General features: G+C 29.3%; 1 protein-coding gene across 1 annotated transcript; it reads left to right on the forward strand.

Moving 5' to 3' along the window:
* The first annotated feature begins 6,271 nt into the window (after positions 1 to 6,271).
* ndufa13 (NADH:ubiquinone oxidoreductase subunit A13) lies at positions 6,272 to 12,185 on the forward strand. The gene is made up of 5 exons (XM_062960337.1): positions 6,272 to 6,467; positions 9,494 to 9,572; positions 11,050 to 11,121; positions 11,830 to 11,899; positions 11,995 to 12,185. The coding sequence occupies exons 1-5, from the start codon at positions 6,287 to 6,289 to the stop codon at positions 12,112 to 12,114; spliced, it is 522 nt and encodes a 173-aa protein (XP_062816407.1). The 5' UTR covers positions 6,272 to 6,286; the 3' UTR covers positions 12,115 to 12,185.
* Positions 12,186 to 12,730: the final 545 nt, after the last annotated feature.

Here is a 12,730-nt window from a genome sequence, read left to right on the forward strand (position 1 = left end):
TCCCCTGTTATCTGGTGTCATTGTGTAGAAAATTCAAGGAGATAGCTCTTGTAGTTTTTCATAGACAAAATTCAAAGAGATTGCTCTTGTAGTTTTTCTTTAAAAAATATTGTCAAAACTTTGGAAAATTCCCCAAAAATCCGTGGATGAGCGAAATGTCCCGAAACTTGGTGAAATACCAGTAGTAAATGTGTTCTATAATCGTAGCAAGTTTCATGCTGATAACTCTAACAATGAGGGAGAAAGGAGCTCCCGAAGTTTCCCGATTATAGTAATTATGCGCAATTACTAGAACGAAAAAAAATTCCCAAAAATCGGTAGATGCACAAATAATTTTGTAACTTGGAAGAAATGATCCTCTCGTATCTGGTATCATTGTGTAGAAAATTCAAGGAGATAGCTCTTGTAGTTTTTTTTTACAAAAATATTATTTGTAAAAACTTTGGAAAATTCCCCAAAAATTCATGGATGAGCGAAACGTTCCAAAACTTGGTGGGATAGCAGTGGTAAATGTATTCTGTCATTGTAGCAAGTTTCACACTGATAGCTCTAACAACGAGGGAAAAAGGAGCCCATTGGTGCAATTACTTAATGAAAAGTTACTCAAAAGTAGTTAAATCGTTATAGTTACGATACAGGAGAATTCCCCAAAAATCCGCGGGTGAGCAAAACATTCCGAAACTTGGTGGGATAGCAGTGGTAAACGTATTCTGTCATCGTAGCAAGTTTCACACCGATAGGTCTAACAATGAGGGAGAAAGGAGCCCATTGGTGCAATTACTTAATGAAAAGTAACTAAAAAGTAGTTAACTCATTATAGTTACGATACGGGCGGCCCCCGTGCAATTTTCGGAAAGACTTTAGAAACGGTTTCATAACGAGTATCGAAACATATCTATCTATCTATCTATATATATATAAAAGGGTAATGGGATCGTGGCGCCGGACAAAACAACTAAACTAAATGCCCCACAACCTCGAAAATTGACAGCAAAACCCCTCATCCATGCCTCTACGTTCATACAACAAAAAGAAAAGAAAAATTAAGTCCTAACCACAGCAACGCGTGGCCGGGCACAGCTAGTTTATATATATATATATATATATATATATATATATATATATATGGCATGTCCGATTGATGAAAAAAAGTTTCAATTCTCGTTTCTAAAGTAGGGGGCGCTGGCGCTTCGATATAGAAAGTATTTCTGATTTTTTCACCCAAAAATTTAGGATAATTCCGAAAATTCGTAATGATTCTAAATGTTTCTAAAATGGCGGACGCGCATGCGCAATCCCAACACACAGGGCTTGTATGGCAATCTTCCATGTGGATGCAGAGGACGTTAGCCCCCACCTTTGCGTCCATCGTGGAAGCTTCTGATTGGCCGGGGAGCGGCAGCCATGTTAGGCTGCACTAAGCTCCCATTCAAGGTAGGTTGAAAAAACAATTTTTTAAAAAAATTTTTAAAAATATATTTAAAAAAAAATTTGGGGGGGGGGAAAAATTAACGAAACATTAAGAGACAATTAGAGAATGGGCCAACAAAGGTTCGAATTACATTGCCGGTTGCACTGTGAGACAATGTCTCGGAATGCGTATCAAAAAGCGAGAACAATCCGAAATAATTCCGATATACGATTCAAAACGATTTTTTGGACATGTCTAATATATATATTCAATTGATCACATTGGTAATGATCACCTTTCGGGGCATTTAAGGATCCGTCCGAACGGAGCCAGAGACCAAATGCCTTTCGAGAACATCGAGTTAACGACAGAAAAAGTTGGTTTTTGTAATGGGAGAGAATGCAGCCTGGCTTTCTCATTATCCTCCTCTTTGGGCCCCGAAAAGAGGGCAAAGCAACAAGCCCAGGGAGCCAAAACCACAGGCTCCGGGTTCGAAAACTGCCAGAAAAAACCAACAAAGGTGAGCATGAATAGCAACCATTCCTCTGGAGTCTTGCTCGAGTTTCCTCTCAGCCGGCATTGATCTGCATAGGATCGGAAAACGTAACCCCAAATCCACGGAAACGGAGACAATGCAACATTGCAAGGCTCCGAAGCTTTGCAAAAGGAGACCTATATGGCCATCATCTTTGGAGGATTATTATTATTATTATTGCGATATTATTATTATCAGTATTATTACAATATTATTCTTGCAGTATTATTATTATTGAAATATTATTATTATTGCAATATTATTATTATTGCAATATTACTGCAATATTATTAGGGGTAGTATTACAATATTATTGTTATTATTGCAATATTATTATTAGTAGTATTATTACAATATTATTCTTGCAGTATTATTATTATTGCAATATTATTATTATTATTGCATTATTATTATTATTGCAATATTACTGCAATATTATTATTAGTAGTATTACAATATTATTATTGCAATATTATTATTATTACTATTATTATTGCAATATTATTAGTAGTAGTATCATTAAAATATTATTATTGCAATATTATTATTATTGCAATATTATTACTGCAATATTATTAGTATTACTGCAATATTATTAGTAGTAGTATTACAATATTTATTGCAATATTATTACTATTACTATTATTATTATTATTGCAATATTATTATTATTGTAATATTATTATTATTACTGCAATATTATTATTAGTAGTGTTACAATATTATTATTGCAATATTATTATTACTATTATTATTGCAATATTATTATCAGTAGTATTATTACAATATTATTATTGTATCATTTTTATTATTGCAATATTTTTATTGCACTGTTATTGTTACAATATTTATTGGTGGTGGGAATTGTCAATGTTTTGTATGTCTACGGTATGTATTTTTTGTGTTTTAAAAAATAAAAATTTATTTTAAACAAAATATTTATTGTTGCAATATTATTATTGCAGTATTATTGTTATTATCATTGCAATATTAACATTATTACAATATTATTATTGCACTATTATTGTTGTTATTATTGCACTATTATTGTTATTGTTACAATATTTATTGTTGCAATATTATTATTGCACTATTATTGTTGTTATTATTGCACTATTATTGTTATTGTTACAATATTTATTGTTGCAATATTATTATTGCAGTATTATTGTTATTATCATTGCAATATTAACATTATTACAATATTATTATTGCACTGTTATTGTTGTTATTATTGCACTATTATTGTTATTGTTACAATATTTATTGTTGCAATATTATTATTGTTATTATCATTGCAATATTAACATTATTACAATATTATTATTGCACTATTATTGTTGTTATTATTGCACCATAATTGTTATTGTTACAATATTTATTGTTGCAATATTATTATTGCAGTATTATTGTTATTATCATTGCAATATTAACATTATTACAATATTATTATTGCACTATTATTGTTGTTATTATTGCACTATTATTGTTATTGTTACAATATTTATTGTTGCAATATTATTATTGTTATTATCATTGCAATATTAACATTATTACAATATTATTATTGCACTATTATTGTTGTTATTATTGCACTATTATTGTTATTGTTACAATATTTATTGTTGCAATATTATTATTGTTATTATCATTGCAATATTAACATTATTGCAATATTATTATTGCACTGTTATTGTTGTTATTATTGCACTATTATTGTTATTGTTACAATATTTATTGTTGCAATATTATTATTGTTATTATCATTGCAATATTAACATTATTACAATATTATTATTGCACTGTTATTGTTGTTATTATTGCACTATTATTGTTATTGTTACAATATTTATTGTTGCAATATTATTATTGCAGTATTATTGTTATTATCATTGCAATATTAACATTATTACAATATTATTATTGCACTATTATTGTTGTTATTATTGCACCATAATTGTTATTGTTACAATATTTATTGTTGCAATATTATTATTGCAGTATTATTGTTATTATCATTGCAATATTAACATTATTACAATATTATTATTGCACTATTATTGTTGTTATTATTGCACTATTATTGTTATTGTTACAATATTTATTGTTGCAATATTATTATTGCAGTATTATTTTTATTATCATTGCAATATTAACATTATTACAATATTATTATTGCACTATTATTGTTGTTATTATTGCACTATTATTGTTATTTTTACAATATTTATTGTTGCAATATTATTATTGTTATTATCATTGCAATATTAACATTATTACAATATTATTATTGCACTATTATTGTTGTTATTATTGCACTATTATTGTTATTGTTACAATATTTATTGTTGCAATATTATTATTGCAGTATTATTGTTATTATCATTGCAATATTAACATTATTACAATATTATTATTGCACTATTATTGTTGTTATTATTGCACTATTATTGTTATTGTTACAATATTTATTGTTGCAATATTATTATTGTTATTATCATTGCAATATTAACATTTTTACAATATTATTATTGCACTATTATTGTTGTTATTATTGCACTATTATTGTTATTGTTACAATATTTATTGTTGCAATATTATTATTGCAGTATTATTGTTATTATCATTGCAATATTAACATTATTACAATATTATTATTGCACTATTATTGTTGTTATTATTGCACTATTATTGTTATTGTTACAATATTTATTGTTGCAATATTATTATTGCAGTATTATTGTTATTATCATTGCAATATTAACATTATTACAATATTATTATTGCACTATTATTGTTGTTATTATTGCACTATTATTGTTATTGTTACAATATTTATTGTTGCAATATTATTATTGCACTATTATTGTTATTGTTACAATATTTATTGTTGCAATATTATTATTGTTATTATCATTGCAATATTAACATTATTGCAATATTATTATTGCACTATTATTGTTGTTATTATTGCACTATTATTGTTATTGTTACAATATTTATTGTTGCAATATTATTATTGTTATTATCATTGCAATATTAACATTATTACAATATTATTATTGCACTATTATTGTTATTGTTACAATATTTATTGTTGCAATATTATTATTGTTATTATCATTGCAATATTAACATTATTGCAATATTATTATTGCACTATTATTGTTGTTATTATTGCACTATTATTGTTATTGTTACAATATTTATTGTTGCAATATTATTATTGTTATTATCATTGCAATATTAACATTATTGCAATATTATTATTGCACTATTATTGTTGTTATTATTGCACTATTATTGTTATTGTTACAATATTTATTGTTGCAATATTATTATTGCAGTATTATTGTTATTATCATTGCAATATTAACATTATTACAATATTATTATTGCACTATTATTGTTGTTATTATTGCACTATTATTGTTATTGTTACAATATTTATTGTTGCAATATTATTATTGCAGTATTATTGTTATTATCATTGCAATATTAACATTATTACAATATTATTATTGCACTATTATTGTTGTTATTATTGCACTATTATTGTTATTGTTACAATATTTATTGTTGCAATATTATTATTGCAGTATTATTGTTATTATCATTGCAATATTAACATTATTACAATATTATTATTGCACTATTATTGTTATTGTTACAATATTTATTGTTGCAATATTATTATTGTTATTATCATTGCAATATTAACATTATTACAATATTATTATTGCACTATTATTGTTGTTATTATTGCACTATTATTGTTATTGTTACAATATTTATTGTTGCAATATTATTATTGCAGTATTATTGTTATTATCATTGCAATATTAACATTATTACAATATTATTATTGCACTATTATTGTTATTGTTACAATATTTATTGTTGCAATATTATTATTGTTATTATCATTGCAATATTAACATTATTGCAATATTATTATTGCACTATTATTGTTGTTATTATTGCACTATTATTGTTATTGTTACAATATTTATTGTTGCAATATTATTATTGCAGTATTATTGTTATTATCATTGCAATATTAACATTATTACAATATTATTATTGCACTGTTATTGTTATTGTTACAATATTTATTGTTGCAATATTATTATTGCAAGATTATTGTTACGATATTGTTGTTGCCATATTATTCTTATTATTAGTATTACAATATTAACTGTATCATCGTTACAATTTTATTGCAATATTTTATAGCAATATTGTTAGTTTTATTACAACACGTATTAATATAATATAATCTAAGAGCCAGCTTCAGGGGGCGGGGCTTCGCAGGGGGCGGGGCTTCGCAGGACGTCCTCATGCCTCAAGCCGTGCGCGTTGACGTCAGCGGGAAGAAGTCGCGCATGCGCAGTGGCAGTCGGCGGCCGGCGTCGAAGATGGCGTCGTTTGGAGGCGGGAAGGTGAAGCAGGACATGGCGCCTCCCGGAGGCTACGGGCCCATCGACTACAAGAGGAATTTGCCCCGGAGGGGACTCTCCGGTGAGACACGGGGACTCTTGGGCTTTCTAGTATTGCCACAGCAGGCTTTCGAAACAGAGAGGGTGCCTCCAGGCCGCAACAGACAGGTTACCTCAGAACGGAAACCTTCCCTGACTGACTTTGCAGCTGCGAGGCTATTCAGTGGCCTTCAAATTGGCTCATTGCAACATCCACACTTGCTTCAAACCCTGGACATCATTCCACAGGGAGATATATATATATATATATACACACACACACTCCACTTTTATTAGCCACAGAGGCAGGCGAAACGTCAGGAAAGAATGCTGCTGGGACACATTGGCCATTCAGCCCGAAAGACTCACAGCAACTCATCATCATCATCATTATTATGAAACTCACAACAATCTAACTATATTATTATTATTATAAAACCCACAGCAATGTATTATTATTATAAAACTTACAGCAACTTATTATTATTATTATTATTAAATTCACAGCAACTCATTATTACTATTATAAAACTCATAGCAACTCATTATTATTATTATTATAAAACAGTAACTATTATATTATGTTATATTATTATTATTATAAAACCCACAGCAATGTATTATTATTATAAAACTTACAGCAACTTATTATTATTATTATTATTATAACATTCACAGCAACTCATTATTATTATAAAACTCACAGCAACTTATTATTATTATTATAAAATAGTAACTATTATATTATTATTATTATAAAACTCACAGCAACTTATTATTATTATAAAACTCACAGCAACTAATTATTATTATTATTATAAAATAGTAACTATATTATTATTATTATTATTATTATTATTATAAAACTTGCAGCAATGTTATTATTATTATAAAACTCACAGCAACTTATTATTATTGTTATTATAAAACTCACAGGAACTCTATTATTAAACTCACAGCACTTTACTATTATTATTATTATTATAAAACTCACAGCAACTTATTATTATTATTATTATTATAAAATTCACAGCAACTTATTATTATTATTAAATTAACAGCAACATTATTATTATAAAACTCACAGCAACTAATTATTATTATTATAAAACAGTAACTATTATGTTTTATTATTATTATCATAAAACTTACTGCAACGTATTATTATTATTGTTATAGAATTCACAACTTATTATTATTATTATAAAACTTACAGCAACATTATTATTATTATAAAACACAGCAACTCAATATTATTAGTATTATAATGTCTCCTGAATGCTGCTGGGACACATTGGCCATTCAGCCCGAAAGACTCACAGCAACTCATCATCATCATCATCATCATCATCATTATTATGAAACTCACAACAATCTAACTATATTATTATTATTATTATTATTATTATTATAAAACCCACAGCAATGTATTATTATTATAAAACTTACAGCAACTTATTATTATTATTATTATTATTATTATTAATTTCACAGCAACTCATTATTATTATTATAAAACTCATAGCAACTCATTATTATTATTATTATAAAACAGTAACTATTATATTATGTTATATTATTATTATGATAAAACCCACAGCAATGTATTATTATTATAAAACTTACAGCAACTTATTATTATTATTATTATTATTATTATTATTATTATTATAACATTCACAGCAACTCATTATTATTATTATAAAACTCACAGCAACTTATTATTATTATTATAAAATAGTAACTATTATATTATTATTATAAAACTCACAGCAACTTATTATTATTATAAAACTCACAGCAACTTATTATTATAAAACTCACAGCAACTAATTATTATTATTATTATAAAATAGTAACTATATTATTATTATTATTATTATTATAAAACTTACAGCAATGTTATTATTATTATAAAACTCACAGCAACTTATTATTGTTATTATAAAACTCACAGGAACTCTATTATTATTAAACTCACAGCACTTTACTATTATTATTATTATTATAAAACTCACAGCAACTTATTATTATTATTATTATTATTATTATTATTATTATTATTATTATAAAATTCACAGCAACTTATTATTATTATTAAATTAACAGCAACATTATTATTATAAAACTCACAGCAACTAATTATTATTATTATAAAACAGTAAGTATTATGTTTTATTATTATTATTATAAAACTTACTGCAACGTATCATTATTATTGTTATAAAATTCACAACTTATTATTATTATTATAAAACTTACAGCAACATTATTATTATTATAAAACACAGCAACTCAATATTATTAGTATTATAATGTCTCCTGTATCAATTTAATGATATAATGATATATAATAATATTATACTATACTAATATTATAATACATTGTATATACATGTAATATTAATAATAATATTATTATGTAATACAATGTAATAATAATTATAATTCACTATTATAATTGTATATTTATATTACATGCAATATTACTAATAATATTGCGATATAGTTGTATAATATAATATATTGTATGTATATATACTTGTAAACCGCCCTGAGTCCCCTTCGGGGTGAGAAGGGCGGGATATAAATAGCACAAATAAATAAAATAAATAAATAAATTATTATAAAACTCACATTAACTCATTATTATAAAACTCACATTAACTCATTATTATTAAACTCACAGCAACTCTATTATTATTATTATTAATAATTATATAGTTTTATTATTTATATTATTATTATATTGTTATTATATGCAACCAAGAGGACTACAGTCAGTTGTCCCTCAGGAATGGATCATGATTATGATGATGATGATGATAATAATAATAATAATAATAATAATATTTTATTGATTATCCCTTCATTTGTAGTGCGCAATAGAGACTGCTGGGATGTGTAGTCCCAGGTGGAGCCATGTTTTTCTATGGCTGTTCTATCCAGGCCGGGAAGGGAATCTCACGTCCTGTGTCATGAGATTTAGGAAAGGAACGGCATCCAAATAAAGCGATGTTTTTGCCTTGCGGAGGACTTGAACCCGGCTCTTCTTGCTTTCCTTCCCAGGCTACAGCCTCTTTGCCATCGGCATCGGGACCCTCCTGTTCGGCTACTACAGACTCATGAAGTGGAACCGGGAGCGGAGGTGAGGTTTCTCTAGGGAGAATTAAACTGCCTTCCTCTCTAATTATTATTATTATTATTATTATTATTATTATTATTGTGTCAGGAGCAACTTGCATAATAATAATAATAATAATAATAATAATAATAAATGTGTCAAGAGCAACTTGCATAATAATATTTTTTGTCGTGTGAGGAACAACTTGCATAACAATAATAATAATAATATTTTTTGTGTCATTGACTTGCATAATAATAATAATAATAATAATGATATTTTTGTCATGTCAGGAGAAACTTGCATAATAATAATAATAATGATATTTTTGTCATGTCAGGAAAAACTTGCATAATAATAATAATAATAATATAATATAATATTTTCACTGTCAAGAGCAACTTGCATAATAATAATAATATTTTTGTGTGTCAGGAGTGACTTGCGTAATAATAATAATAATTTTCATGTCAAGATCAACTTGCATAATAATAATAATTTTTTGTGTCCGGTGCAACTTGCATAATAATAATAATAATAATAATAATAATAATAATATTTTTCATGTCAAGAGCAACTTGCATAATAATAATATTTTTGTTGTGTGACGAACAACTTGCATAATAATAATAATAATAATAATAATAATAATAATAATAATATTTTTGTTGTGTCAGGAGCAACTTGCATAATAATAATAATATAATAATAATAATATTTTCACTGTCAAGAGCAACTTGCATAATAATATTTTTCTCATGTGAGGAACAACTTGCATAATAATAATAATAATAATAATATATTTTAATATGTATTTATTGAAATTTCATATACCATAAGAAAGATGAGAAAAATTTAGTATACATCGAAAGTGGGAGAACAATATTTTTATTATAGAAAAGTAGGAAAAATGAGAAGAAAAAAGGAAAATAATAATAATATTTTTGTTGTGTCAGGAGCAACTTGCATAATAATAATAATAATAATAATAATAATAATAATAATTTTGTCATGTCGAGCAACTTTCATAATAATAATTATTATTTTCATGTCAAGAGCAACTTGCATAATAATATTTTTCTCGTGTGAGGAACAACTTGCATAATAATAATAACATTTTTGTTGTGTCAAGAGCAACTTGTATAACAATAATAATAATAATAATAATAACAACACAATGTAACCCAGTTTGAAAAAAGTTCTGTTCCTGGTTTCCCGAAGGAGACTCAAAGGATAAAAGCTCATCCTGTCTCCTCTTCTGCAGGCTGAACGTGCCCAGCTCTTTAAGCCGCTCCTCCTAGGGTTTGTTCTCCAGACCCTTGATCCTTTTTAGCCACCCTCCTCTGGACACATTCCAGCTTAGAGCCAAACATCTTAATGCGACGGAGGAGCCCAGGGAGTTGTAGTCTTTGGATTTTTGCCTCTGGGGGTGGCACCAATCTGCATTAATTCCCCAGTGTGGAGGCATCCTTCCTTCCTAACTCTTCCTTCCCGTCCTCAGGCGCCTGGCTATCGAGGACGGGGAAACCCGGGTGGCTCTCCTGCCGCTCCTGATGGCCGAAGACGACCGAAGGTACGCACATCGTTGTATTAGCGTGGTCGTCAGTATCGTGTCCTTAAGTCCGGTGGCATTTTTGGCTTCGTAGAGTCTTCCTTTATTTATTTACTAGCCCGGGTGGTCTGTGTGCCAAGTTTGGTCTTGATCGGTCATTGGTGGGAGTCGCAGTGGTCTCGGGAAGTGAGTGAAGGTACTGCACGTCCCATCATCCCTGGTGCAAAGTCTTCCAAACTGCACCAGGGTGTAGAGTGGGTCATGGGGGCTCTATGTGCCAAGTTTGGTCCTGATTAAGCATTGGTGGGAGTCGCAGTGGTCTCGGGAAGTGAGTGAAGGTACTGCAAGTCCCATCATCCCTGGTGCAAAGTCTTCCAAACTGCACCAGGGTGTAGAGTGGGTCATTGAGGTCCTGTGTGCAAAGTTTGATACTGATTAGTCATTGGTGGGAGTCGCTGTGCTGTCAGGAAGTGAGTGAAGGTACTGAAAGTCCCATCATCCATGGTGCAAAGTCTTCCAAACTGCACCAGGGTGTAGAGTCAGTCACGGGTGGTCTGTGTGCCAAGTTTGGTCTTGATCAGTCATTGCTGTGTGTTGCAGTGGTCTCGTGAAGTGAGTGTAGGTACTGCAAGTCCCATCATCCTTGGTGCAAACCGCACCCGGGATGATGGGTCTTGCAGTCCCTTCAAGCACGTGACGATGGTGTCTTCCTTTTGCCTCTCTCGGCAGGACCCTTCGCCTCCTGCGGCAGAATTTCGACGAGGAAGCCAAGATCATGAAGGACGTTCCCGGCTGGCAGGTTCGATTCCCGCTTTGGGGTTGGGTGGGGTCTCTGCACTGTCAGGTTAACACAGTTTGGTCCCACTTTAACCGCCTGAATCCCTCGTTTTGCAGGTGGGCGAGTCCCGCTACCACACCACGCGCTGGGTTCCCCCCACGGCCGACGAGCTCTTCTACCTCCACCCGTCAAGCGAGCAGGACAACGCCAAGTTCGGGTGCCAGTTTTACGTATGAAGGGGCGGAAAGAACCCCATATATATATATATAATATGTATACATTTCCAAATAAAACAACTTCCTGGTTCTCTCCTCCTTTCTGGGCATTTCATTCCAATTTCAGTTGTGCCGGCTGTCAGCTCTAGTTTGTAGTGCGGTTTTCTTGTACTGATTCTTTGTCATATTATGTATTTATTTGTGAAATGTTCTCTCCTTTCTGGGCATTTCATTCCAATTTCAGTGGTGCCGGCGGTCAGCTCTAGTTTGTAGTGCGGTTTCCTTGTACTGATTCTTTGTATTATTTATTTATCTATTATTTATTTATCTGCGAAATGTTCTCCTTTCTGGGCATTTCATTCCAATTTCAGTTGTGCCGGCTCTCGGCTCTAGTTTGTAGTGCGGTTTTCTTGTACTGATTCTTCGTCATATTATTTATTTATCTATTTATTTATTTATTTGTGAAATGTTCTCTCCTTTCTGGGCATTTCATTCCAATTTCAGTTGTGCCAGCTGTCAGCTCTAGTTTGTAGTGCGGTTTTCTTGTACTGATTCTTTGTCATATTATGTATTTATTTGTGAAATGTTCTCTCCTTTCTGGGCATTTCATTCCAATTTCAGTGGTGCCGGCGGTCAG

Source organism: Anolis carolinensis, unplaced genomic scaffold, assembly GCF_035594765.1.
Source record: "Anolis carolinensis isolate JA03-04 unplaced genomic scaffold, rAnoCar3.1.pri scaffold_7, whole genome shotgun sequence".
Lineage (NCBI taxonomy): Eukaryota > Metazoa > Chordata > Lepidosauria > Squamata > Dactyloidae > Anolis > Anolis carolinensis.

Bases quoted from the DNA above. Each gene is read 5' to 3' on its own strand.
- ndufa13 (XM_062960337.1), top strand. From the start codon at position 6,287: ATGCCTCAAGCCGTGCGCGTTGACGTCAGCGGGAAGAAGTCGCGCATG. The intron at 6,468-9,493 runs GTGAGACACGGG...TTTCCTTCCCAG, and splicing joins GCCCCGGAGGGGACTCTCCG to GCTACAGCCTCTTTGCCATC. The intron at 11,900-11,994 runs GTTCGATTCCCG...CTCGTTTTGCAG, and splicing joins AGGACGTTCCCGGCTGGCAG to GTGGGCGAGTCCCGCTACCA.